The 26,736-nt window shown below is 39.1% G+C and overlaps 15 protein-coding genes across 15 annotated transcripts; all 15 read right to left on the bottom strand.

Moving 5' to 3' along the window:
* Positions 1-135: 135 nt before the first annotated feature.
* On the bottom strand, positions 136-1,401 carry TM35_000015700 (uncharacterized protein; the record flags this gene model as incomplete). Its single annotated transcript, XM_029021251.1, has 1 exon — positions 136-1,401. One exon carries the CDS (start codon positions 1,399-1,401, stop codon positions 136-138), a length of 1,266 nt encoding a protein of 421 aa, XP_028887759.1.
* A 919-nt stretch (positions 1,402-2,320) lies between these two features.
* On the bottom strand, positions 2,321-3,967 carry TM35_000015690 (uncharacterized protein; the record flags this gene model as incomplete). The annotated part of the gene is made up of 1 exon (XM_029021250.1): positions 2,321-3,967. The coding sequence occupies one exon, from the start codon at positions 3,965-3,967 to the stop codon at positions 2,321-2,323; it is 1,647 nt and encodes a 548-aa protein (XP_028887758.1).
* Positions 3,968-4,209: 242 nt separating this feature from the next.
* On the bottom strand, positions 4,210-5,028 carry TM35_000015680 (uncharacterized protein; the record flags this gene model as incomplete). The annotated part of the gene is made up of 1 exon (XM_029021249.1): positions 4,210-5,028. One exon carries the CDS (start codon positions 5,026-5,028, stop codon positions 4,210-4,212), a length of 819 nt encoding a protein of 272 aa, XP_028887757.1.
* Positions 5,029-5,558: 530 nt separating this feature from the next.
* On the bottom strand, positions 5,559-7,238 carry TM35_000015670 (putative tyrosine phosphatase; the record flags this gene model as incomplete). Its single annotated transcript, XM_029021248.1, has 1 exon — positions 5,559-7,238. One exon carries the CDS (start codon positions 7,236-7,238, stop codon positions 5,559-5,561), a length of 1,680 nt encoding a protein of 559 aa, XP_028887756.1.
* A 309-nt stretch (positions 7,239-7,547) lies between these two features.
* TM35_000015660 (uncharacterized protein) lies at positions 7,548-8,021 on the bottom strand (the record flags this gene model as incomplete). Its single annotated transcript, XM_029021247.1, has 1 exon — positions 7,548-8,021. One exon carries the CDS (start codon positions 8,019-8,021, stop codon positions 7,548-7,550), a length of 474 nt encoding a protein of 157 aa, XP_028887755.1.
* A 1,259-nt stretch (positions 8,022-9,280) lies between these two features.
* TM35_000015650 (patatin-like phospholipase) lies at positions 9,281-10,498 on the bottom strand (the record flags this gene model as incomplete). Its single annotated transcript, XM_029021246.1, has 1 exon — positions 9,281-10,498. One exon carries the CDS (start codon positions 10,496-10,498, stop codon positions 9,281-9,283), a length of 1,218 nt encoding a protein of 405 aa, XP_028887754.1.
* Positions 10,499-10,728: 230 nt separating this feature from the next.
* Positions 10,729-12,012, bottom strand: TM35_000015640 (ribosomal protein L13; the record flags this gene model as incomplete). Its single annotated transcript, XM_029021245.1, has 1 exon — positions 10,729-12,012. One exon carries the CDS (start codon positions 12,010-12,012, stop codon positions 10,729-10,731), a length of 1,284 nt encoding a protein of 427 aa, XP_028887753.1.
* Positions 12,013-12,221: 209 nt separating this feature from the next.
* Positions 12,222-12,971, bottom strand: TM35_000015630 (uncharacterized protein; the record flags this gene model as incomplete). The annotated part of the gene is made up of 1 exon (XM_029021244.1): positions 12,222-12,971. The coding sequence occupies one exon, from the start codon at positions 12,969-12,971 to the stop codon at positions 12,222-12,224; it is 750 nt and encodes a 249-aa protein (XP_028887752.1).
* A 293-nt stretch (positions 12,972-13,264) lies between these two features.
* On the bottom strand, positions 13,265-13,609 carry TM35_000015620 (uncharacterized protein; the record flags this gene model as incomplete). The annotated part of the gene is made up of 1 exon (XM_029021243.1): positions 13,265-13,609. One exon carries the CDS (start codon positions 13,607-13,609, stop codon positions 13,265-13,267), a length of 345 nt encoding a protein of 114 aa, XP_028887751.1.
* Positions 13,610-14,143: 534 nt separating this feature from the next.
* On the bottom strand, positions 14,144-15,193 carry TM35_000015610 (putative serine acetyltransferase; the record flags this gene model as incomplete). Its single annotated transcript, XM_029021242.1, has 1 exon — positions 14,144-15,193. The coding sequence occupies one exon, from the start codon at positions 15,191-15,193 to the stop codon at positions 14,144-14,146; it is 1,050 nt and encodes a 349-aa protein (XP_028887750.1).
* Positions 15,194-15,436: 243 nt separating this feature from the next.
* On the bottom strand, positions 15,437-17,422 carry TM35_000015600 (selenocysteine-tRNA-specific elongation factor; the record flags this gene model as incomplete). Its single annotated transcript, XM_029021241.1, has 1 exon — positions 15,437-17,422. The coding sequence occupies one exon, from the start codon at positions 17,420-17,422 to the stop codon at positions 15,437-15,439; it is 1,986 nt and encodes a 661-aa protein (XP_028887749.1).
* A 369-nt stretch (positions 17,423-17,791) lies between these two features.
* TM35_000015590 (ubiquitin-related modifier) lies at positions 17,792-18,100 on the bottom strand (the record flags this gene model as incomplete). Its single annotated transcript, XM_029021240.1, has 1 exon — positions 17,792-18,100. The coding sequence occupies one exon, from the start codon at positions 18,098-18,100 to the stop codon at positions 17,792-17,794; it is 309 nt and encodes a 102-aa protein (XP_028887748.1).
* Positions 18,101-19,018: 918 nt separating this feature from the next.
* TM35_000015580 (putative regulatory subunit of protein kinase a-like protein) lies at positions 19,019-20,740 on the bottom strand (the record flags this gene model as incomplete). Its single annotated transcript, XM_029021239.1, has 1 exon — positions 19,019-20,740. The coding sequence occupies one exon, from the start codon at positions 20,738-20,740 to the stop codon at positions 19,019-19,021; it is 1,722 nt and encodes a 573-aa protein (XP_028887747.1).
* Positions 20,741-21,910: 1,170 nt separating this feature from the next.
* On the bottom strand, positions 21,911-24,295 carry TM35_000015570 (zinc carboxypeptidase; the record flags this gene model as incomplete). Its single annotated transcript, XM_029021238.1, has 1 exon — positions 21,911-24,295. The coding sequence occupies one exon, from the start codon at positions 24,293-24,295 to the stop codon at positions 21,911-21,913; it is 2,385 nt and encodes a 794-aa protein (XP_028887746.1).
* Positions 24,296-24,936: 641 nt separating this feature from the next.
* Positions 24,937-26,679, bottom strand: TM35_000015560 (uncharacterized protein; the record flags this gene model as incomplete). The annotated part of the gene is made up of 1 exon (XM_029021237.1): positions 24,937-26,679. One exon carries the CDS (start codon positions 26,677-26,679, stop codon positions 24,937-24,939), a length of 1,743 nt encoding a protein of 580 aa, XP_028887745.1.
* Between the last annotated feature and the right edge of the window lie 57 nt (positions 26,680-26,736).

The following is a 26,736-nucleotide window of genomic DNA, read 5'->3' as shown; positions in this document are numbered from 1 at the left end:
TATATTTACTCCAAATAAGCCACATTTTGAATTCTATACATACCGCGCCTACTTTTCTTTTTTTCTTTAATCTGCTCTCTTTTACTGACACGCAAAGAGAGAGAGAGAGTTTTTTAAAAGAATCAGGAGATTCTTCTATTCAAGAGACCATTGCCTTTTGAGCAATATATCAAAGTCTTTATCCAACTGAATTGTAGCACTTATAGGTGTATACCATTCCACCAATTCTTCAAGCGTAATTCGACGATTAATAGCAGAACGAACATCCCATGCTGAGAGGAAAGCATTCTTTTCTTCACCATCCTTTGCATGAAAACGACTATGAATCTCCATAATATCAATAGTACCACATATATCCTTTGGAAACAATTCCCAAAGTCGTTCAATCATCATAATTCGAGCAGGTGGAATTTGAGGAAGAAGAATCTGTAGGTACAATAAGTAATCAACTGAACCATCACCTCTAGTGTCTAGTACGGAAAGTAGATCTTCCGCATCTGTAAAATAAAGTCGTTTTTTCCACATGGCTCCCAAAAAGACATCTCTTGGTAAAAAGAATCTCTTCTCATTATCCATTTCCCTCAGCAATAACGAGAGCTGACGAACTGCATATGGAGCACCCATAACAGAAGGTCGATGAACTGTTCGAATTAACTCATTTAAATCAGCAGCATATTGTCTTACCGTATTGACTGCAAGTTTTTCGGACGCCGTTTGCGCAGCTTTAAAAGTTGTATTACATTCATTACGCTGCATAGTAACAGAACCAGAAGGTTTACTTGGTACACTAACAGCTGTTGGCCAAATACCTCGCATTAGGTCTACAAATGAACTATCATCAGGACATAATCCAGCCACACAAGAGTAATATTCTTCAAATTCCTGTCGTGTTATAACTCCATCTGGATTAGTTGTAGAATTAAAAGTGGCTTCAAACTCTTCACGTACATCTTGTTCACTTCGTTCTCCCTTCACAACATCTGGATGACCAGATGGATTAAATTTCTCAACAAGTTCATCGATCTTAATAGTTCCATCTCTGTTCTGGTTAAATATATACCAGACTCGAATAACCCATGTACGTTTCATTGGAGTAAGATCCAGTCTTAGTGCTGCAATAAAATCTACTGGATCCAGCATCCCTTCACCATTTCTATCCAAAACATGCATGATAGCATCCACATCATCATCACTTAACGGAACCCCATTGCTGTTTAATGCTTGTATAAATTTTGTCTTTTCCACAAGTGTACCTCCAGCATCCACAGCCACACCAAGGCTTCGACTGAGTGCACGGATTCCGTTTGTACCAGCAGGGCCAGTGTAAAGAAGTCTTCGCGCTCTCTCAACTATTGCTGTGAATCGGCTGAACTTAGCTCTTGTACCATGTGTTAAGGCCATTGCTAACAGTACTATAGAAGTTTATTTTTTGCTCTACTGTATGTGTATGTGTGTGTGTGTTTTGCGTCTGAAAAAAAAAAAAAAAAAACACCTTTTAATGACAACAACAAAAACAAAAACAAAACACGCAACACTTCACAGCTGGCTCACCCACTTCTTTCCTTTTTCTTTTTTTTTATTCTTTATTTGGTTACTCTATGTAGTTAAAACAATTGGGGGAAAAAAATAATTAGAATACAATATACTGACAGAATTAGCAGATAAGAGAGAAAGGGGAGAATTGATAAGAAGAAAATGTAAAAAAGCAAAAAAGTATATATATATATTTTTTTCACTAGTTTTTCTTTTACTCATGCCAACACCTCTAGAAAATAGGGGCCGAATAGTAACATGGTGTCGTTAGGAATGCGATAATCTCTTTTATTACCCCATGTTTCAACTCCAAGCGTACATGTACAATACACATACAAAGATTGAAGTTCGCAAAAAAAAAAAAAAAGAAATAGGAATAATTAAAAAATATGACGATAGAAATAATAATAATAATAATAATAATAATAATAATAATAATAATAATAAAATATGAGAAGTCAATACTTGTCGATCTGGAAGGGTATTTTTAATGAATTGAGAAGAATGCTCCATTGCGCCTTAAGAAAGCCACATTTTTTTTCTTTTTCTTTCGCTTTGTTTTGGTGCATAACACTCTCCTTCATTTTAATATATCCCTTCGACCTCACCACATAGATTGAACTTTTGCTAACTTTACTTGTACTAACACAGTAGCGAGTTTCTAAACCCCCTACTAACTTCATTCCTTAACACATTTACACTCTTTTTTTTTTTTTTTTCCTTACTCTTTCAGGGACGACTGGTCCACTTCATCAATTTTCTCTATATGCGTCTTCCTGCTCTTCTTTTACAACACTTCAAGTGGCATTACACGCACAACTTCCACATACGGCTCATCAGAGAGTTGCACACCCAATGTGATGAGAGCATGCGGTTGTGCCCGAGAAAGTACATACGATACATCTGCAAGGGACCGCACGGTAACACGATTGACTTGAACGATAATATCACCTGGTCTTACTGCATGCGCTGCAGAAGATCCTGGAGGAACAGAAATCACTCGTACACCATGAAGATCCTTTTCATCCTGTAAGACAATCCCCATAAGTTGTTCATGAAGAGGAACTGGATATTTTTGTCGTGGTGTTAGGGAGCTGCTATGCTTACTGGACAACGGTACTTGATCATAGTAAGGAAATTCTCCCTCTTCACTACGTAATTTATCTTCATGAAGTGTATTAAATATATCATTATTATTTTCCATCACAAGATTTAAGATACGAGCAAAAGGTGGAGTTGATAATAACATATCCACACATTCAGAAGGATTAGATGAATTAAGAGCTTTACGTACATCATTTGTATTTAATCCAAAGATTTTATACAAATTTGTAACATCTCTCTCTTGTTTAATGGGAACCTGCTGGAGAACCTCTGCAACAGTTTCAGCAATTTGATCATGACCCACTTTTGTTGTATTTAGTTTTACATCCCGCTCAATAGCAGCGGCTTCCATGATTCGAACTTGCTGCAAGGATGTTTCCAAATCTACTTCTAATTGACGTACTCGTTTAGCAAGCGCAGTCACAACTGTGAGAAATCTTTCCTCCATAGTTTTTCCTAATTCCTCTAGATTTCCTGGAAGTTCTGAAACAGTCTCATCAACTTTTAACCCATTTTCACTAGATCCTTGTTGTCTAGCATCTAAAAGGGTAACCTTAGTCGATAGTTTATTTAGCGCGTCTTGCATTTCTTGCATCTTTGCCTCCAAAGCCATACATCGAGAACATTCAATCAATGAAGTTTGAGGTTGAAGTTGTTCTTCTTTTAACCCATTCTGTGATGATGCAGAAACAACACTTGTATCCAATTTTGGACTCTGAATAAATTTGTGTTTTCTCATTATAGACGAGGCAGAATCATCACCTTCACCTCTTTCAGTCTCAACTGAGGCTTTATTAACTTCATTTTCCGCATTATTATTATTATTATTATTATTATTATTATTATTATTATTATTATTATTGTCACCATCATCATGATTATCACTATGTAAAATATCTGATGTGGTAGATAAATTGGTTGAATTGAGATGAAAATCTGTGGTTTGTCCATCATTATTGTTGTCATTATCCTTGACATCCGTAATATTTTCTGACCTGGTGTCTGAGAAAGTGTTGCCGGACTCCTGCACAACTTGTTCTGATGATTCCACCTCTGGAATGAGAGTCCTTACGCATGAAGGGATACACGGAGGACGTCCACCTAATTGTACACTACTTCTCCGCCCTTCTGCAAAACGACTACCACGACTGTTGATACTGTTGGAACGACGCTTATCTGGTGTACGCGATGCAGATCGACTGCGTTCCGTGCGCTGACGATGACGACTTAAATCATTATCGGCAACACGCTGCTCGTGAACATACTTTTGCTTCATAATATTTCCTATGAGCTTCTGGAATTCACTTGGATCAACTGCAGAATCTGACATGGTTTCCGCAAACAATAAATCTTTCCGTTTTTTTTTTTTTTTTTTCTCCCTTAGAGTAAATTAGGTCTATCTACCCACAAATACCTACAACATGAAAAAAAGAAAAACAACAAAAACAATTTGAAAAAACAAAATTAGAGCAGAAAAAACCACAGCAGTGGAAATAAAATAAAAAAAAGAGAAAAGTCTGTATAATAATATTATTATTCATAACATGAAACAAAAAACACTCACTTCATTTTTCATGCATCATATTTTTCCTGTACATTTCCGATCAATGTTGTCGGAGATTTTCCTTCTTCTTCTTCTTCTACTTCTTCTTCTTCACTTTTTTTTACTTTTGGTAGTGTTCTCATTTTGAGTATAGGATCTAAACTCCACCACTCATCAATATTGCTCATCTTAAAAACTGATGGCGCCCCTTGACGGGCAAGTTGCGATTGTAACATTAATTCATCCTCTTTTCTTTTACTTCGTTTAGTAGCCCTAATAGACTCATCCATGAGAGCTACACGACGCATCGGTGATACATATGTACTTTCATCCAGCATACCCTTTTTGCTCTTATTTAGTTCCAAATAACTCACCTGAAAATCAGCAGTCTTGCGGAACCGTGCTGAAGGATCGCTTACATTTGTTGAGATGCACCATCCCCGCTCGAGCGCCAACTCGTGTTCTCTTTCCCTCACCACACTCCCCGCCGCTCTGCGTGTGCTGTCCACCCCACGTGCTGTCAAGAGCTGCGGGCCGGTCTTATCACTGCTGTCGGCCTCCCCGCCGTTGCTGCCGCGGCGCTGCAGGACGTGCATGAGCGGCGGCTGCGGGAACGGGTGGGCCTCGTCGAGAATTGACGCGTTCCACCGCGGCCGCTGCGGGGGGCGGGGGGCCCGGCGGAAGTCCTCCACGTCGCGGTGGCGGCGGCGGCGGGCGTCCCCCGGCGGGAGCGGCGCGAAGACCGACACGCCGCGGCCGTACGACGTGCCGGCGAATGTGATGCCCGGCAGCGGCACCGCGTTGTGCATTCGGCCACGTCGAACACTACACTGCTGAGGAGAAACCATAAAGAAAAGAAAAAGAAAAAGAAAAAGTTTAGTAGATCAGTTCGTGGGGGGTCTGTTCATAATAATCATCACAATTCATTATTATTATTATCATAATCATCATATCAGTCATATATCATTAACAGTCCATCATATACACACACACACACACGCAGAAAAAAGAAAAAAATATATATAATAAATAATAAATGACACCACGTCAAAAGCAAGAAGATACATTTGCCACAAATATCGCAATACTAGGAAAAGAAAACTTTCATTCCTTTTACTTTGTATCATCCATGTCTTTCCTGAAGAAGTAGAAAATATATAGAAGGAAAAAAAAAAGAAAAAAAAAATACAAACTTTTAATTTATAAACTCACATCCCACTATTTTAGAGTGAGGCAGTCGATACTCAAAATATGTCATCTCTCTTGGACTCCAAGAGGAGGAGGAGGAGGAGGAGGAGGAAGAAGAGGAGGAGAATGGGGTCATCAGTAAAAGTGATTATAATCCTAATTTAGGATCAAATATTTGACACGCATGTTCTTACCACTCTTCTTCTTCTTCTCTCAACTGCATGAGATTGCCATTTTCATCACGAACATTCTCATCAACGCTACAGGTAGTACTTGAAATTTCTACAAAAATCACACTTACTGCTAAATCCTTACAAAATTCTTCTTCATCCTTTGTTTTGGCAGGTCGTCCATCAAGTTGTCTATCTTTTAATGATAATTTTTCGTACGTACTACAAAGCGATGTATTAATCCAAAAATAAAAAATCTCCTCATCTACTAGTCGATTACGTTGATAAAAGGTGAAACGTAGATCACCTTGAAGAACAAATTCCTCTGGAAATAAAAATATTATCCCCTTCGAATCCTTCTGGAGTCGACGAGGAAATACACGACGTGAATCAATCTTTTCAATTCCATTCTCTGTTACTGTAAAATACACGTCAACCTGTCCAGATGGTTTAATATCGGAATCAACTGTAATTTGATAAAGAATTAATGGACGTACAGGAGGAAGTTTTCCACCAAAATCATATAAAATACGATCATAATAATGTACGTAACGAGATTGAGAAGGAATTGTAACTCCAAAACCATCTTGAGTTCGAGCTTTACCAAAAAATTTCAACGCCTCTTCTGCGTTGGGAATACGTAGTGGTTCATGTGAAAGCAACAAACATGAAACCATTACTCCTGTTCTTCCTTTACCAGCCTTACAGTGTACAACTACAACATTTCGTCTATCTTCCTCTAAAAAATCCGTAGCATCACTGACAAAATCTATTATAAGACTTATAGGACATGGCGCATTATGATCATCAAATGGAAATCGTTTAGAACGTCCTTTAAAACGTTTAGGAGAATCATACTCTGGTCGCTCAGAACAGAGGTTATAGATACGATAGTGACCACCATGTTTGCTTTCAAGAAAACGTTCTACTTGGTCAATGGGATTTCTATAACATTGTTCTGTACCCCACGCAGGGAATCCCATAGCGATTATCTGTGGTGTAATGTATGTTAAGTCAAGATCAAATCCATCCTCTTGATAGCGGCGTTTATGTTGACTAACTTTCGCACGCATCATAGCTAGAGCTGGATTTTGGCGCAGCAATTGAACAACTTTGGGTACCATATCTAAATATTTACTAGAAGTATTATTCGTCTCCTCCTCATTAGAGATGAAGTAACGAGATTTAAAAAGATCATCAAATGAAGTATTATCATTATTACTACTATCTGAATGAGAACAATTTTCATTAGAGTCATCTATCTCTTCCTGAGACGGTAAACCAGAAGGGAAATGATGCATCATAATCGTCTCCAGTTGCGCTTTTGCTTCTTTCAGTTCTGTTGTTATTTCCCCTGAACTATTTCGGGATCCTTGTAAAGCACGTAAAAAAGCACCATTACTACTACTACCATCAGTATCACCATATTCTTCTTCAGCCCTACCACTAGAAAGTAATTCATCAATAATGGCGAGAGTTAACTCTGGTGAAACATCATGGTTATCAGTAGAAACAGAGGTAGAATGTTGGGGTGGAGCAGCTGTTTTGTTATTACACAGGGGATCCACTTGCGGGTGAATCTCATGTTTTGGAGATCTCAGACACACACCTGTGCAAGCTGAGGCACAACAAAACGGGCATAAGGCAGCGGATGAACCCCACTCCATCTCATCATCGCTAAGTGAGCCCGCGGAATTCATCGAATGACTATGGTTTCTGTTGGTCACAGTGTCAAAGACTCTAATTTCACCAGATTAAACAAGAGGTTCAATTGAATCCAGAGGGAGAAAAAGAAAAAGAGAAAACAATCAATCAAGCATGATAAATAAGAAAATATCAAACATACACACATATCTACAATTATACAAATAACAACAATAACTCGAGAGAAATCAGAAATTTAAAAATATAATATTCCTCAAAACTGCAGGTGTTTTTTTTTTTTCCTTTCCTCCATTTCATTTTCGCTTTATGAAATACACTTGAACAAGACCTGCGAATAATCTTCATTATTCCCGTGAAAAAATGTTTCGCTTCTCATTGCGCAGTGTAAACAGTGATTTAATGGAAACCTCCCGCGTCCGAGCACCTACAACCCGTTCCACACACTTTCCATTCATGAAAAGAAGCACCGTTGGGTACGTTAGAACACTGTATTCATTCACTAATTTTGGGGCCTGCGGACCAGGTACAAGTGCTAACTTTACCTCACTAGGATTGCCCATATTCATTGCGTTAACAGATGAAATGAAACTTCTTGTAAGTGGATCTTCTGTGATTTGCATATTTTGTTCACCCTTTCTCATTTTTCGGAGGTTGCCTGAGTGAAGTATCGCTAACACAGCACGTGTTTTGTGAAATTTAATAAAATCCATTAGGACCTTTTCATCTGGAAGCTCTGCAATTTCATAACCGCTGGCAGGCGGTCTTGATATCTTGCTAATCTTAGTGATGAATGAACATCGCGTGGTCACACGCAACATGTCTACGCTGAAAACATCATATTTTTTTGATAACGTAGAAATAGATTAGAAGAATAAGAAAAAGAAAAAAAAAAAGCCAGAACACATACAAGAGATCGTATAGAAAAAATATACTCTACTGCGTTCAAGTAGAAATACAACCCTTCAACTTCAAAACCTGGAAAAGAAATAAATAATAAGATAACATATGTATATGTGTTTACAGGTGTGTACAAGCATGAGATAATACTTGTGCATCTCATCTTTCCCCTTAACACACATTGATACACCCACTTTTTATTTTTATTTTTTTGGTCGGAATCCACTGGCCCATACAAATACACACACACACACACAAAGACACAAATACATATACACTCCGAATAAGATATAACAAACCTACCTCCTTTCTTATGTTTTCCATCCAGCGTTTTTCTCATACTCCGCACGGAGACGCTTCTCTTCTTCCACTGATGGGTGCGGGAAAGCGAACATGACAAATACCACAACAATAGGTACCAATACAAGTTGAATTTTCAGTAGTTTCTTCACCTCAGCTTTTGCTTTTGCTTTGAAGCTTTTGTCCTCCAGAGAGGCCGTGTGGCTCTCAAACTTCTGCTGCAACACAAAGCGGGAGCAGCGAAACATGCGGTTGCTGCGGAAAAGAGAAAAAAAAAAAAAAAAAACACTTGTAGAGGAAAAAAAAAAAGGGAGGTAAAGGCGTTAATAGAGAAAAACAAAAGAGGTATCATCAACAAATGAAAATAAAAAATAAAAAAAATAAAAAAAACACAAAAATAATGAAAGAAAAACTGTCGAAGCCTATAAGGAATAGATGTACCCATCAATGAATCCGAACTGAAAAAAAAAAAGAATAAACTTTGAAATAAATTATCAATTCTTGATGCAGTGAAGATACCATCAAACATTTTGCAAACTCACGTGAAGTTACTTTTTATGTATTTCCTTTTTCTTCGTTTCTGCAAGAAAAAAAAAAAAAAATGTAAAAAGAAAAAACAGAGAAAGGCACGCTCAAAAAGTCGAAGAAAATCTTACACATACGAAATAGCCACTTCTGGCAACGTCTACAAATAAAGTGCTCCGCGAAATATTATAGTAAAGGACTCAAGTGAAAAACAAAAACATTCAAAAAGTGCTAGTAACGAATTTATCGAAGGCTAACCAAATCCCACACGGAAGCAATAAGGAAAAAAAAAAAGAAAAGTATACTCAAGTCTTCTACTGGATATCCTTGCAAACTGCAGTCTTTTTTTTTTTTTCTACTGTGTATACTCTGATGACGTTGAATACATCTTTATTTCCACATCATTTGGACTTATAACACTCCTCTTCGTTGTTTTTTTCTTTTTTCCGAGGACAATAGGTTCAAAAACACGGTAGAGTCTAGAACTCTTTTCAAGTCTCTGTCTATTATGAGGCACATTATCACCAAACACAAACCTTCCAAGGGTGCGAAGTGAAACAATGTTCCTTACATTATTGTAAAGCTTCTTAAACGGTTTGTAATCCAATTTAAACACTCCCTTCATGAAGTAGATAAAGGACATAACTGCGAGCTCAATGTAAATGCAAGAAACAACAATCGGACGAAGAAAAATCAAAACCAGTATATCACAAACGAAACCAAAAAAACGAAGAAAGAGATTCCTTTCAAATTCAAAGCAAACTTCTGGAATTAACAATGGTTCACCTTCTTCTGCTGCAATATATGAATTTGCAACCAATCCTTCAATCATGTCGTTGTATCCAAGAGCAAAAAGGTTGCGGTGTGCCACATCATCTGGGGGGCATAAACCCCACCAGACCGGAACAAAAGTAGATGGATGAATAGTAGACGCACTAAAATAGAAAGGGCTAACTGTAATTGTACGCGATTCTCCCTTACGAGGGGTTACTGTAGCCAATGCTCCATCGCAAACCCATTCACCCGTAGCACGCAAACGAAAAGGAACACCTACAAGAGGTGACATGCAACATGACGCCAACAAAGCTTCTGCAATATCGTCATAACTGTAAAAATTACGAATAATTTTTCTCTTCATATTAGGTAATGTCGTAACAAAAATTTCAAGAGATCCATTATTAAGAAGTTCTTCTATATTCGGCTTCATCTCCAAGTTCTTCAAATGGGAACCAAAGTCATCCAGTGCCTCCACAATATATTTTTTCATACAAAACAAATTAAGCCAAGAAGAGCGATAGTGCTCCGCACATTTAGCAGCTCTCTCACGAATTTCCTTAAACCGATAACTCTTTGAGGCCAAGCAAACAGATACCAAAGCACCAGCACTAGCTCCACAAAAACGAACACGTTTACCATCATTCGACATCCGTTCTAACAAACCACTATCAACCAAAGCTTGTGCCGCACCATAGTGGTACATTTGAAACCATCCTCCAGCAGAAAACCCAAACGTAAGATCAAACTCGTCATCTGCAGCTTTTCCAGCATCAGAACAAACCTTATCTTTTTCCATTGCTAAAAAAAAAGAGGAAAAAACACAAAAAAAAAAGAAAAGTAAAGACACAAACGTACAAGACACACAGACATACACGAAAGCAAAGATGGTACTCTTACAACAGCATGAACGTGCCTGCGTCACGTTTCTTTGATGTAAAATGTAAATAAAATGAAATGAAATGTAGGTGGAATACCCAGCACACATTCTTCTTGTTAATCAAGAATCTCAGACACGGAGTGTGGATCTTACTTCTTGTTCTTCTTGGGGGCAGCGGTGGTGACTCCCTTGGTCTTGCGCTCTGCGGCACGAGCCAGACGCTCCTTGCGGAGGCGCTCCTCGCGGCGGATGCGGTCCTGCTTGAGTGGTCCGAACCACTGCTTCTTCTCCTTCTTTGTCTGGAAGCGACCGTGACCCATCTTGGAGCTTGTGTCAATGAACTTCAGTGTAATCTTCTCCGTCAGCGCGCGGGATGTCTGCGGAGCCATGGGGCGGCGCAGCGTGATGACACGGCGGCGAGGACCCGCAACGGAGCCCTTGAGCATGACGTAGTCGTTACGCACTGTACCATAGCCAACAAAACCACCCATGGGGGTGATCGTCTTGGCTGTGAGGTCGTATGTGGTTGTGGCCTGGTTTGGCTCCATCGACACGGCGCGACCCATCTGGTAGATCTTCTTGTTGAGGTGTGTGCGGTGGTGGTAACCGTGCTGACCAGCGCGTGCAACAGTGTACATGACACGGGAAGGATGCCATGCACCAATGCACGCCACCTTGCGGAGACCACGGTGGGTCTTGCGAGGCAGGCAGGCAACACCCCAGCGCTTCACCACACCAGTGAATCCGTGACCCTTCGTCACAGCGCACACGTCGCAAGCCTCAGACTGCTGGAACACAGAATCAATGCGGACCTCCTTCTCCAGCAGGGACTTGGCAAGCTCGATCTTCTGGGCAATGGTACCACCGTTGATCTGAATCTCGCTGATGTGTGCCTTCTTCACAGCAACGCGGTTGTTGCGGAGCTTGCGAAGCTGTGTGTGGGCGATGACACGGATCGTGTCAGCCTTCTTGGCGAAGGCCTTCAGTGTGCGAGCCTCAGCAAGGCGACCCTCGCTGGTGCGGGCAAACTGCTTGCGCTTCGTGAAGGCCAGCTGAGCAGACTGCTTCCAGTTCTTGTAGAAGCGGCGGCGGAACTCCACGCTGGTGTGGTGCGCCCACACGGTACCAATGGTCTTGTGGCCCACAGGTGTCTGGCGGTAGCCGACAATGCCGACCACCACCATGGGTGGGGCCTCCAGGATCGTCACTGTCTCAACAACCTCCTTCTTGTTCACCTTGGAGCCAGGGCGGTCAACATCACGCACAATGTGCGTCATACCGGCCTTGAACACCATGAAGCTGGTGAGGTGAGGCTTCTGTGAGGGGTCATCCTTGGGGTAAGAACGCGCACGGCCGCGAATCTGGCGAGAGCGCTTGCGCGGCAGGAAACCAAGATGGCCGTGGCGGGGGTGCTCAAACTTGCAGTGAGACATGTGAACGCGCTTGGGTTTTCCTGGAGGTGCAGAGAGCACAAACAACAAAAAAAAAGAGGAAAAAACACAAAAAAAAAGAAAATATTTACTAAGGACAGTGAGGGTTCCAACCACGCAACACAAACGTACAAGGCACACAGACATACACGAAAGTAAAGAATGTTGGTTGTTTTGTTTCAAAATACGTCTATTGATTAAACGTTGAACTATTAGGTTGTGGTTTTGTGCTGACATAGAGCCGGATAACACTCTGTGGCGACATTATTAAAGCAATCGATAGCATCTATGAGAGAGTTCGATATGGAGAGGACATTATGTATACTGTGTTGAGTATTTTTTAAGAGATTTATCTTGGCTGCGAGTTCATCATTTAGTTTGTCAGCTATTTTTACTGTTTTTTGTAGTGATCTGGTATGAATCTCTTTCATGTTTTCTCGCCATAAATTATATATTTGTTTCTCTTGGGTTGAATAAGAACATGTTACATATGGACTATCTTCTTTGACAATATTGTCTTCTTCACAATTACCAGAGTCTTTTTGGTGTGTTTTAATGGAAGGTTTGAAAACAACAGGGTTTTGTGACTTTTCTACAGTGATTATTGGTGGGGTTGTTGCAGTATTTGGTGGTGAATCTCGCATAAAAAAAGCGGGTTTAAATTTTTCTTGTTTTTCTTCAAGTAGTAAAGAAAGAGCATTTAGTCGCATATTTAACTGGACCTCTCCTTTTTCTGCCTCCAATCGTGGTTGGTGTTGATTATTCGTAAAAGTGGAGTTTTCAATGCAAGTTAACTTTTTTTCAGATGGAATGTGTCTTTGTGACACCTTTGTATGCAGCTTCGTAGGGTTAATCTTAAGTTCTTCTTCCAATGCCGTTGAACGGTTTTTTGTAGTTGTCTTTGGTGTTTCGTTTTCGTCTGAGTCATCTTCTCCATCAACTACAGCTACCTTCTTTTTCATAATTAAAGACTTGATTCACAGGACATACAACCTTATAAATATGCAATTAAAAAAAGAAAAAGAATAGTACCACTACACTACCAAGTTCAATGAGGAAATATTTGTTAACGATAACCTAGAAGGAGAAAAAATTCTTTTATATTTTTGCAATTACGATTCATTGTGAAAACAAAAACAAAAAAAAAAAGACAACAAACAACTGAGAGCACCTGCTTCGTCTTCTTTTTTTTTTCTCAGTCTCACTTTGCATTCCTTCTCTCTTGTCCCAAACTACGTACTGTAGAACGACAAGGCTATTTTTTGGAAACTGTAGCAGAACCCCCTATAGGGAAGTCAACTTTTCTTGCTATAGATGACTTTGTCATAAATGGTCCGCGAATCTTTGTTTCCTTGAACAAACAGTACCGCTGTAGAATAGGATCCCATAGCACTTTTTGCAATTTGCGTCCCGTTGCATCTAATCTCTCTGACTCTGTTTTTAAGTAACCTTCCATATGCCCTGTGTTCGCCTCGCTTCGAAGCGCCACCATATTGTTCTTTATTTTCCGTGGAATTACTTTGGGAATAAATCCCACCATACGCTTCTTCAAACGTGTCTTATATTGACCACGTAGTAGGAGAGCGGAGAAGCGGAACATCACCGTATTTCTCTCTGTACGTGGGTCTGTATGTATGTATGTATGTATTTCTCTCTTGCTTGGCTATTGATTTCTCTTTTTTTTTCCTTCCTTCCAAACCACCGTGCAGGAGGATTCCCCTACCACCTCCAAAACTAGAAAAACATAGTTGTAAATAGAAATGAGAGAATATCAAAAAAAAGAGAAAAAAAAAATACAAATGGATAGGAAACGATCGCCCAGAAAAATAAAAAAAAAAAAAGAATACGTTTGTAGTATCAAATATCATATTTTTCACCAGAAGGGAATAAAAAGAAATGAAGACGTTCACGAGAAAAATATTTTCATTCCTTTCATGAAAAGAACATATACACTAAAAATAGCAAAGGGATGCAAAGAAACAAATGTCCTTCCTTCATCCACAAAAACAAAAAAGCACAGATAAACATACAACAACAACAGTAAGAACAGAAAAAAAAAAGAGACACATTAGTTTAATTATTTCCCTCAAGGTACTATCCTATTTGGGCAAATTAATTCGATTTTATTTTTTTTCTAGATCCCAGATCCGTTTTCGTGAAACATCATATCGACTCGACTGAGTTTTAGACTTGGCTTCTGTGCGATAACAGAGCCTGGTGGGAGATCCTGTACAACCCAACAATTTCCACCTATTGTACTTCCTTTTCCGATTCGTACCCTCCCAAGTACAACTGCATTAGCGTAAATAGTTACTCCGTCCTCAATAATAGGGTGTCGTGCAAGAAAACGGATTCTTTCTCCAGTCTTTTTATCTACAGGAAAACTCTTTGCGCCCAGAGTAACACCTTGGTAAATAGACACGTAGTTTCCTATAATTGCACTTGCCCCAATGACTATACCAGTACCATGATCTATAAAAAAATGATGACCAATAGATGTGGCAGGATGAATATCAATACCAGTAGTAGAATGCGCCATCTCTGTAAGAAGACGTGTAAAATTATTTGGAGCCCCCAAGTGGTATAATATATGTGCTGTTCGCTGATATCGCATGCAGCGTAAACCAGGATAACATAATATCACTTCTGATAGAGAAGTAGCAGCAACATCATTCTGAAATATTGCTTCCGCATCGGTACGCAATAACCATCTAAGATGTTGCAACTTTTGTGTCAGGAATATCTCTGTTATTTCATCCGCTTTTTTCTGAGCACCACGAGAGAAATTATCTCCTTCAGAGGGGCTTAAGGAGTTATTTCCAATTGGAACCGAATTATTCTTTGACTGCTCTTCTCCTTCTCCTCCTGAATTTTTTCTTTGTTGTGTACCATCACTAATACGTCTTGTATGACCTTGAAGAATGAAGGCACAATGGAGTTGAGCCGTCATAATATCTGCCATGTGTGATATAGTGTGTTCGAGATTTGTGTTTCTGTCTGCGTGAAAAGCATGTGATGAGGTACAACTTTTTGGTGGGTGAGTATATTCAGGAAATAGAACGTACGTCAAACAATCCATTAGATCTGATAACGCCGAGCTACTCACCCCACGAGGACACCCCACCTCATCCGGAGTGAGACCAAGCCCAGTAAGAGCTTTAGAGATAACTTCAAGACGTTTCATCACGACAAGAAAGAGACTGTGATCATAGAAGGAAAAAAAATAAAAATAAAAAATACGAAAAGAAGAGAAAAAGAAAAGAAAGAAAAAATAGATATTACCGGGGAATGGGTATTATTCTCTTCCGCATAAGAATACAAACACTTACGGTGGAAGAGAGTGAACAAAGGAAATAAACTCTCAAACCTTGCAATAGAATCCATGCAATTTCGTTTTTTTTTTTTTTTTTTTTTTTTTTTTTTTTTGTTATTGCTGGAGTTGGCTATAAATAGCGAGAGGGTTCTTCTTTATTGTGAGCTCTATCACACCATCCGTCAAGAACGTCACCTCATTTCGCTTTTTTCTTACTGCCTCTCCCGCTACAGTTTTTGTTGCTGCTGCTGTTGGCATTTTTGCGTCGTTATCAACAGCAAAGATAGGATCATTAAAAAGAAGTTTCACTTTTCCTGTTTTTCCAAATGCAGAGTCAATAACACCTTCTATCAAATTTACTTCCCCATCTGCATCTCCTTGTTCCACTGAAGACGAGCGAAAATGAACTCGGAGACCAATGAACTTTTGAACCTCAGCATGTAATGTGTCTTTTTCTTTTACCTTGTTATTGTTGTTATTGTTGTTGCTGCTACTGTTGATACCTCCTCCTCCTCCTCCTCCTCCTCCTCTTCTTCCTTCACCGTTATTCCCATCTGAAGTATTACTCAACACAACACCACTAGCGATGCATGTCCTCTCATTCACTACCCGTTCCACAACTAATTCCCTAGTTTTATACCGGACAACTGGCAACGTTCGCCACAACGGAATAGATGATCCTCCAGAAGTATCGGAAGGCATAATCGCCCGAACAGTTCCTGCAATTGCAATACGACACATGTTTTCTCGTTCCATATCAAGTCGTGCTGCAATTAATGGAGTTCCAACAATCGCCATAATTGGTTTCTCCAGGAGTATAATGGCATAGTAAGTAAGATCACCACGTTTCAAAGAAACAGGAAGTCCAGGTTGTACCTGAGTCTCTGCATTGTCAAAGTCAAAACATGAATTCTCTTCAAGTTCTTCAACATATAGACTCTCCTGAGTAAAATCAAACATACAATCTTCACCATTTTCTTTTTTCTGTAATGTGGGTCGACTAAAATATTTCATAGTCCCCATAACTGTAGAATGTCCTATTGTAATGTGAAATTTTGTGTGCGTATCACATGGCATCTGATGAAAACGCACACGATTCACTTCCGCAATCATCACAGAGGCACTTTCGAAAAGAGGTGATTCAGTAATAGATGATATTTTCCGTGATGATTGCGCACTACACAAAAGACCCCTCTCTATACCTTCTGCATCAAATTGTACTACACATAATCCAACACGATCACCACGTCTGGCGCATTGTACAGGTTTATGAAAAACTTGCAATCCTTTTACTTTCCTTACTACATTAGACTCAGATACAAGTATGTTATCACCTATTTCTACTTGTCCACGAATAACTGTACCAGTAAAAACAGTACCTTGTCCTTTTAATGCAAAGCAATGATCAAACATCATTACAAATTCTTCTGAACGTAGTGGTGTTTCTAACTGTTCCTTTAATTTCTCTGCATCAGCAAGAGACAATACAGCAGAAAGAACACTCATCACATTTATTGGTTTTGATACCTCATTTTCTGAATTAGTGTCTCCACGTGGAGCAGCGGCAACTTCCACAATTGGGACAACTGGCCAGCGAGTTCGTTCAAATGTCTTTTGAAGTCGTTTTTTTAATTTAACAATCGCCATTTGCTTTTCTTCCTGAGTTCCACCCTGTACAGCATCAATTTTGTTTATTACTACAACTAAAGGCTTACAAAGAATTTCACCAATAACCAAACATTCCGCTGTTTGTGTTTGTATACCTTTACAAGCATCTATAACAAGAATCATGATATCAATAATTTGTGCCCCTCCAAGTATAGTGCGAATAAGGGAGGCGTGTCCAGGACAATCCACTAAGGTGCATTGCACATGGTTAATACCCGCAGCGTGTAGTGTTGGGGCGATATTGACAGTTGGGACGTCGCAGGCGCTAAAGCCGAGATCTAATGTGATACCGCGGCGACGACTCTCGGGGCTCTTGTCGAAGGCTGCCGTGGAGGCGATTGTCGAAAGGGCCCGCGCGAGGGACGTCTTCCCGCTGTCCACGTGCCCGAGGAGTCCAATGTTGAGATTGGCCATCGTCATTAAGGGGGCCATGAGAAGTCTTGGGCAAATGTCTATACTGGCACTCACAAGTAAGAGATATATAATATAATAGAGGAAGAGGGAATAAGAGATGCACATCATAATAGATAACAAAAACAACAACAACAATAAGAACAACAAAGAAGAAGTAATATACTTACAAAAAAAAAAAAAAGAAATCATAGTGGATATTCCGGCGGTATTATAGAAGAATAATTCCATCCTTTCATGTTTCACCAGATAAAAAAAAAGAGTTTTTTTTTTCTTTTTTTTTTTGGTCTCAGTCCAAAGAAAGGAAAGGATAGAGAAAGGGTACTACCGGGTTGGTATTACTCATTATGAAATACCAACGAATAAACAAAAAAAAAAAATTTGTTCACTTTACCCACCGTGTAAGGTTGAAATGAACTCAACCACGTCTCCCTCATTCAGTACATAATCCAATCCACCCACAACCTCTGCATCACAGGAATTCACAAGGGTAAGAATGCCTGGACGAAGTGTTTTTCCTGAATGATCAACAAAGAGATCAGGTCTTTCCTTCACGTATCTTTCCTTCAAAAGTTGAACCAATCCATTAATTGTTGTCTCGTGTGGGACAACATCATCTAGACGTAACACAGTCTGTTTATCGAAGAGCAACTCGCAACCACCAGCGAATTGTACGGTGATGCGTTTATGGCACGACATGAAATGTTTATTTCGTCTTTTTTTTTTTTGTTCTTGTTAATATGCAAGTACACTGAGCACAATGCACACACCCACAGACACAAAAAAAAACCTAGTTAATATCTTCTTCAACAACACCGATATGATATAGATGCAGAAAATTAAATATATACGTACATACAAAGAGAAAAGGAAAGAGAAGCGAAAAAAAAAAGATGTAAAATAAGATGAAAGAGTAGATAGAAATAGAAATGGTATATTCCAACCTTTCCTAACACGGTTCCCCAATATCGAAAAATAAATTTATTAGGAGGCTCTTCGCCAAATACAAGAAAAAAACAAGGGAAAGAAAAACGTCACCAAGAAAAAAATCCACTTTGGTGAAGTTAAAGTCACTCTCCTTTTTCTTTTTTTTTTCATGTCGAGATTCTGCCCTGTGTAATTTCCACAGGTTTTTTTTTTTTTTTTCCTCACGAGGCGTACACATAGAAAGAGACAGAAAAATAATATTTTAAGTTAGGGATACATCGCCGTCGTGATTCGCTCTATTCGGTGTTTATTGCTCATGATTGGAGCATTCACACTGTACTAATGATCCTCAGTTACCCACAATAATAATAGTAATAATAATAATAATAATAATAATAATAATAATAATATTACTTTTTTTACTGTTATTATTGTTATTATTTTTTTAAAAACCAATATTTTGTTTTTGATTCTCTTTTTTTTTTTTATGTTTTCTTTTCTTTTTTATAAAGGAGTTTCACCCAAACAAAAAATGCGGGGTCAACAAATAAAGAAAAAAAAAAAAAAAAAAAAAAAAAAAAAAAAAAACAAAGAAACAAAGAAACAAACGAAAAAAAAATTACCATTCAGAGAAAAAAAAAAAAAGATATCCTTCTGGGTTTAATTTTCTTTTTTTCTTTCTTCTTTCCCTTAGTATTCGAGGTGTAGTTTGCTCTTTGTCACGTACTCTGGGGGTTGATCAAATGGTGGGGCGAGGTCCTCCCGTGGGGGTGATGCGCTGCCCATCGTGCGGCGGTAGTACTGATAAGATGCGTCCTCCTCTGCCTTTCGCTGCAGCAACTCCTTCGCTGTTCCGATGAGTTTCTCAAAATGACGTCGACTCAACTTTGCGGTTTTCACAGTTGGGCTGCTGACAACGATATCCGCCACGGTTTCGTGATGAAAGAGGAACTCCAAATCACCCGCACAATCACCCTCATGGAAAGTGGCAACATACTCTTCCTCACCGGCTTCATTTCTTCCAATAACATCCGCAGTGCCTTCTACAATAATATGCAGCCAATCACCCTTTTCACCATATCGGATAATTTTATCACCCTGAGTAAAGTGATCATTCTTCAAGGCCTCTGCCATCTTTGAACGCTCATCTGGGGTTAAATCCTTAAGGAAGGGTACCTTTTCAAGGAAGGAAACGTAACGTTTACGCTTTTCTTCGGCTGATCGAGAAAGAATAATTTTGTACGTTTTTCTTTTTATGGTGGCACAAACCATAGGTGTCATAGCCTCCACAGTTACTTCACTTTTAACTTCATACAAAAGTTGAAGATCACCAAAAACTGCACCTCTTTGTAAATCTATAGTTTTTGTGCGTTCTTCTTCTTCTTCTTCTTCCTCTTTTTCGTACATGGTCATCTTTGCTTCTCCACTTAGAACAATATAAAAGGTATCACCAGTTTCATCCCTGCTAATAATCTTGGTACCCTCTGGAATGTCTGTTGTGTCCATTACCATAGTTAACATTGAGATCTCTGCATCATCCAAGAATGAAAAAAGGAAATGAGATTCCAATACTTTTTTAATGAAAGCCATATCTTCACTTGATTTTGGTGTAGCCAAAAATTCTGTAGACATAATTTCATCGGCATCAATACTTAAAGCTGAAATACCAGGTCGAGAAGAACGCTTCTGTTGAAGAAGTCGTAAACGTGCATCTTCACCTTCTGCGATAATTTCATCTTCACTATTACGACGGGCAGCAGCAGCATCTTCAAAATGGTTAGTTTCCACTACAGCTGATGGTTGACTTTCTGTTTCGGCCTTTCCAAATTTAAATGTTGCAAATCTATTTTGCATAGCTTCCAAATCACTTGAAACCGATCTATTTTTTTCACTGTGCGGTTGATCATCGCTAAGACAGCTCACATTTTCTTCATGATGCTCTTGTTGTGATTCTGAAATAATATCTTGAGTATTTTTTGGTTCCTCATTACCTTGTGGTGCGGAATTCACCGAGTGGATTTCATTCTGGCTTTCATTCATTTTAGTGGATGGACGACGTGGAGGTAGAGGAGGCATACTCTCACGCTCCAACTTGTGCAGAACATCATCCACCACCTCTGTAAAACCGTAATCCACCATCTTTCCTTCTTCATTCTTTTTCGAAGAACGTAAAGTTGATTTTTTCCCTAATGGAGGTGTCTGTGTAGCACTTTTACGGGAATTACGGTTGTTGGTGCTTTTATTTTTCTCATTGTCGTCGTTGACTGTATTGCTGTAGTGATGGCTTCGCTCATCCAGCTTCTTGTACTCGTCAATGGTAGATTTAACCCGTTCGAGAATTTCCTGCTTGCTTGCACGATTGATTGAGGAGGAGGCGATCCACTCACACACACTTTTATCAAACTTGGACATTGTTTTCTTCTGTAAAAACCTTTTATTTACCACGATGGACTTCTTAACTAAAAGCAGTAAAAGAAAGAAGAAAATATAGAAAAAAAAAAAAACAATTCAAAAAAAAAAAGAAACAGATAACATCAACTATTGTTCATTTTATTTTTTCTTTTATGTGGAATTGGATCTGTTGTTGTGGAGTAAGAGGAAAAAGAAAACAAAAAACAAAAAAAAACAAAAAAAAAAAAAAAAAAAAAAACGACAACAAAAACAATAAAAAGAGTATAACATCTGAAGGCTAAATTTCACGGGATACACGACGCCTCCTCTAAGGTGTAGTGGATCTTTTTTTTTTTTTTTCTTTTTTTCTTTCTCTCCCTCTCTTTGGCATATATATATATATATAGTTTCTCGCCTTCTTCCTTTTCTCATGGGGTTTCCCCATTCAGTGTTGAATGAAAAGTAATTACGATCAAACTCTTTTTATGTTCTTTTCTTTTAAGGAAAAAACAGAGTGGTGTACCAGCACTCATCTCCCAAACTATCTAGTTCATCTACCTGTGATGCAAACTGCATCTTAACCATTGATGGGTGCATACGTAAAAGGAGAAAAAAAAAAAAATCAGCATGTAGGGTAGAGTCAAGGTTCATCATTGAATTTCAATATGGCGTTATCATAAACAAACACACATCTCTACCCAAGAGGCATGCAATATAATAAATATGTACGTGGGAATTAGTGATTCCCCCAACATTTGGAGGTACTTCCATACCCCTGTACATCAAATCATGGAAGCTTCAACAGAGACAGTGTTATTAGAGGAACGAATCGAGAAAAGAAAAAGATACAGAGAAAAGTACAAAGAATGAAAGAAATCAAAAAAAACATACAACAATTCACCACTTTTCTTTGTTACCATACATATATATGGCTGCAAGGACATATGCACTTTTTCTCTTTCTCGCTTTCTCTCATTCTCTCTCACTATTTCTGCCAAGCTTATTTTTATTCCATTCGTCACTATGGAATCGCTTTTTTTATTGACTTAGATTAAATCTTTTTTTTTTTTTTTTCCTTCCTTTCGTTCATTCATTGACTACAAAGTCAAACGAACGGTGATTGATTTTCAATTTATTCTATTCCATTTTTCTACAAATATTAACTCCACTTGTTTCCATATTAATGGTTCATCAATTCACACCAGCAAGAGACTTCCGCCCATTAGCAGAAGGTGTTCGAAGAGCTGCAGCGGTCGAGGTGCTACCATTTCCTGTATTACTCACACAACGACGGCCAGAAGTTCCTCCACCACCACCACCACCTGCAGCCGCTGCGGCCGCTACTGTTTGGGCCAAAGAACGTCGTCCAGTGTTGCAGATGAGTGTTCGTGGTGGACACAACGGCGGTGTGTGGGCGAGAATCTGAACTGCCTGCTCAAGTGACAAGAATTCCGGAAATCCGCGAATTGTAATGGCAGGGAGTCCACGTCCATCTTTGATAGTCATAGGACCTTGGAAATCTTCAGGTTTTAATGTAGACATAACGGAAACTAATGGATCTACAGAAGAATCTCGTGAGAAAGCTGCTTGACCACTATTAGCGAAGGCTATTTTAAATAATCGTTCAGACGCCTCCGTTTGAAGTTGACGTTGTAATGCTAACAAAACCCCTTTAGCATTATGATACTGCATGGAAGGTAAACGACTTAATGGGTTACATCCTTTTAGGTCAAGTAAGGCTACCAATAATCCTTTTCCAACATCAGCGAATATAGCTGGAGTATATTTGGGAGAAGGGGTACCTTGAAAAACTTCAGGTTCTTCTACCGATTGAGCTGATATTGCCGTAACGGAATTCAAACTGTTACCCACCACATAAGAAGCTTCAATAGTATAGCTGTAAACAAGTCCAGTTTCTTGATACAAAGTCACACGACTAGATGTATCACGACCTTCTCCTGTTTTTCCAGTAGCATACATATTAGCTTCTGAAAAATTAGAAGATTGAAACTCAAAATAAGGTGTATTCAATGCTACTAACTTGGCATATAAAAGACCTTGTAATAGTTCAGGAGCATCCATAGAGTTTCCATAAAAAAACATTCCACGTTTATTTGCATGTGCATGCATATCAATAAAAAGATTTAGTCTACCTTTTACTGATGCAATTGAATGAAGCATACTTCGTATACTGTAAGGAGCTGGGTGACGCTTTTTAGAGGGATTTTTGTACATACGATTAAGATTAACTCCATCAGTATCTGCGCGACTGTGCCCTCTAACTACACCGTCAGGATTAATCATTGGTACAAGAAGAAAAACGAAACGTGATCGCAAAGCGATAGCTCGTGGATCTACTTGATTAAGTAAAAATTCAATACAACCATGCATTAAATGACTTGATGGTGCTTCACCAGGATGAACACGGGCAGAAAGAACAACAAAAGGTTTTCCTAAAAATTGATAAGGACGTTCAGTTTCTCCTATAGCAGAGGAATATGGTATATCCTCATCTCCATAAAAAGGGCATTTTTCAGAAGAAATTCCAGATCTATCTGTTATGGTAATAAGATCAACATTTCGACCATCCAAAGATTTACAAAGAACTTCATGGTTAAAGTATATAGAATTTGAAGTAGATTCTCCCACTTCATTTTCTGCTGATTGTTCAGTACCACTATTTTTTGTACCAGATGAAGTTTGTGCTTTCCAAAGTTTAATATTTTGCTGTAGTGTGGTATAGGAATAGGGATGATTACTGCAAACATAAGTTGCTGGACATTGCGGATGACCCAAAGGATATAAAGATGAAGTGAGTGGTGCATCAATCTCAAGTCGCACTTCGAAAGTAATGTTCATAGCAACACTATTTTCTTTCTTTTTCTTCTTAGTAGTAGCACTTGCAGCTAGTTCAATAACATCAGGAACTCCCTCTGAACTACCATTCGCATCCCCATCATCATTGCCTCCTTCTCCTGTTGTTGTTGTTGTGGTTGTGGTAGTTGTGGTGGTAATAGTTGTGGCTGCTGTTGGTGATGGTGTTTCTGTGCTGGCTGATTTCTTTCCCCACGGCTTAAGAACAAAGCCGGGATAACCAGGCGTCGGTGGCATGGCGTCCAGCGCTACCACAGTTGCGCGGCCGGGGAGTCGTGTGTACTGCGGTTTTCCCGGACACACCGCCACCACAGGTGTCCATCCATATGTAAACATCTTACAATGCATCATACCCACAAAGGTAAAGGTAATCACAGTTCCTTTACTTCCTCCTCGAATAGCAAAGTGAAACCATTGTCGATTATTTGTTTGTTTTGGTGTATTACCGCAATCAGGGGTGGTATACATATTATACCGATACGGACCAATACGTTCAACTTGAATTAAGTTACCACTGTCAAATCGAGAAGAGAAACTAAGGCCATCTTCTGGAAACTCAAATTCTCGTTGATTGTCTGGTGGTGGTGTGTACACCCAATCAGCAGTATCCTCTAAACTGGCACCTGTGCAATCTCTTGGGGTCTCATCTACCATCTCGCTACCATCAACACAACCCATTACTGTATCTTCTTCGCCATTCATCCGTATTGTTTGATGGTATTTTCTCTTTGTATTCTTTCTTAAAAGTTTATACTTTTTGAAACTTTTTCTTTTTCTTTTGCTCTAAAATCTTGTATCCTTTTGAGTCTTTTTTTTTTTTCTTCTTCTTCTATCGTAGTACGAAGTGAATGTTTATCAACCTCGTCTTTGTAGTACTTTTTCACTTGGTTCAGTCCAATAAGATAATACCATTGTTAAAGAGAGAAGAAAGATAATAAAAAAAAAGAAATAATGAAACAAATTCAATATAATAAAGTAAGCAAGAAGAAAAATGAACACAATTTACATATATACACTTATCTATTACTCTCTTCCACCTCTCTATCTCTCTCTTTTTATGTATGTATGATTGTGCTTCTTTGTACGCAAGGGATGCATAATAACCATGTATCCCACCCCAATCAATATTACAATATCAGCACTACAAACATTCTTGTCTTTTTTTTTTTGTTTCTTTCGTTTCTTATTCCTTTTTTTTTTTTTTAATTCTTCTTAGGCCCAGGACGTCTCCAGCACCTCCAACTTACACCGAAGCAAGAATAACGGCATGCTTATATTTCGTTTTTTTTTTTTCTTTCTTTTTTTGGTACAATCGCTCCTTCTCTTTTACTTCAGATAAGAGCTTACTTGCGCCAACCCCAACCCCACTTCCATCCCTTTTCCTCCTTCCCACTCTCTGGAGTTCCTCCTTGTTTTTGGTCTTCCTGAGAAGCGGTGGACATCATTGGATAGTCGATATAGGTTGAGGCAATGTCAACAAAAACTGGTTTACAGGGAACCGCTTGATATTCCGGTGGGAATTTAATGATGTTCTGTGCCATAGTAACCTCATCACCAGCATCCACAAGATACTCTAATGATTGACCATGTAATTCCTTTTCCTTTTGATCCTTTTTATCATCATTATGATTACCCTTTTGTTGACTCCTCACTTCCTTACCAGTAGTTGTCCCATATGGAAGAGTAGTCAGTAACATTTCTGATGCCAATTGCAGAGAAGATTTCTCCACAATGAGACGAAGCGCTTCCACTTGTGGAGCAGATGGAGCATCCTCCAGAATAGCAAGAGAGGCTTTGTAACAGTTTTGTGCTTTAACGGATTCCTTTGAAATGCGCCATCCTTCACCAAGATAGAGTAATTTCCCTGCACGACACAAGGCAAGTAATTCTTCCACATCTACACGACCAGAAACACCTGGTAAAATTTCCATTTCTCCTAAAGTTTCTAATGCGGCATCATACAAACGAACAATTTCAAGTGGTGAAGCATATTGTGATGGAGGAATTTCTTTTTTACTACGGTTTCCACTATTACTACTACTGTTACTAAGGGATCTTTCTGTAGCACGAAAACGACGTACATATACTTCAACCATAAATAAAGTTCGTTGTAATGTTTCATATGAAACTTGAAAAAGTAAATAATGAACAAGAAGTTGTAACTCTGTCTTTTGTCTATCATCAACCAAGGTACGTAAGTCTTGTCTAGCATGAGAAAGAGCATCATTAAGACATCCAATACGTCTATCCATTAGATCCAATACTTTATTTTGCTGTCCAAGAGGAATAGGACCACTTAATTCCATCGCTCTCATCTTGGCTCCATCAACATTTAATGCTCGAGCTTCACGTAAAGCGTCCTTTACTTTAATAGATGCAACATTTAACTGTCGTCCATTCCATTCAATAGTAGTAGTAGCCAATTGTTGTGCTGGGTCTTTAACATCGATATGAGGTTTATAACTAGTAGCATCTTCACCTAGACGCAGCATACAATATACCACACGATCATCAAGTTCATTCACCTTTGCAAGAAGAAGCGCCCATTGTTCAGGATTACTACAATTTCGAAGAGCGTAGTATTTCTCACGTGCTGCAAGAAAAAACTCCTTTGCTTCACTCATTAAAGAATGTGAAACAGCAGCTCGTCCCTTAACTTCCAACATATATGCCTCCGTTTCCTTTTGTAAACGTTCACTTGCAACAACTTTTGCTACAGCGTGCAACTGTGTAGCCCATTTAACGGATTTATTCAGACGTTTTCGAAACTGATCGCTGGGTGGAAGTCCACCCGGAGGTTTCTCGCCGCCACGTTCTGCGGTACGAAGTTTCTCTTGCAAATCCTCCGCTGAGGCCCAACATCGCTCTGCACAGAGTACGAGCAATTGCAAATATTCAGGCCGCGTTGCGATCACCGGTGTTATCTCACGTTGGTGGAATTTCTTTGGGTCTTGCACAAGACCAAGTTGGTGCCGCAGTGTTGAGAGACGGTTAGTTGTGTAGCGGTGGTAACGTGCGTAGTCCTCAGCGCGCAAACCATGTTGTAACTGAATCTCCTTTAAAAGCAAAGAAAGATCAAAGTCCATTGTGTATGCACCTTTTTACGTATTGTTATTGTTTTTTTTTTTTTTTTTTTTTTTTGT

Source organism: Trypanosoma theileri (assembly GCF_002087225.1).
Source record: "Trypanosoma theileri isolate Edinburgh chromosome Unknown TM35_Tth_1_V1, whole genome shotgun sequence".
NCBI classification, from domain to species: Eukaryota; Euglenozoa; class Kinetoplastea; order Trypanosomatida; family Trypanosomatidae; genus Trypanosoma; species Trypanosoma theileri.
This window is presented reverse-complemented; position numbering and strand designations above follow the sequence as displayed.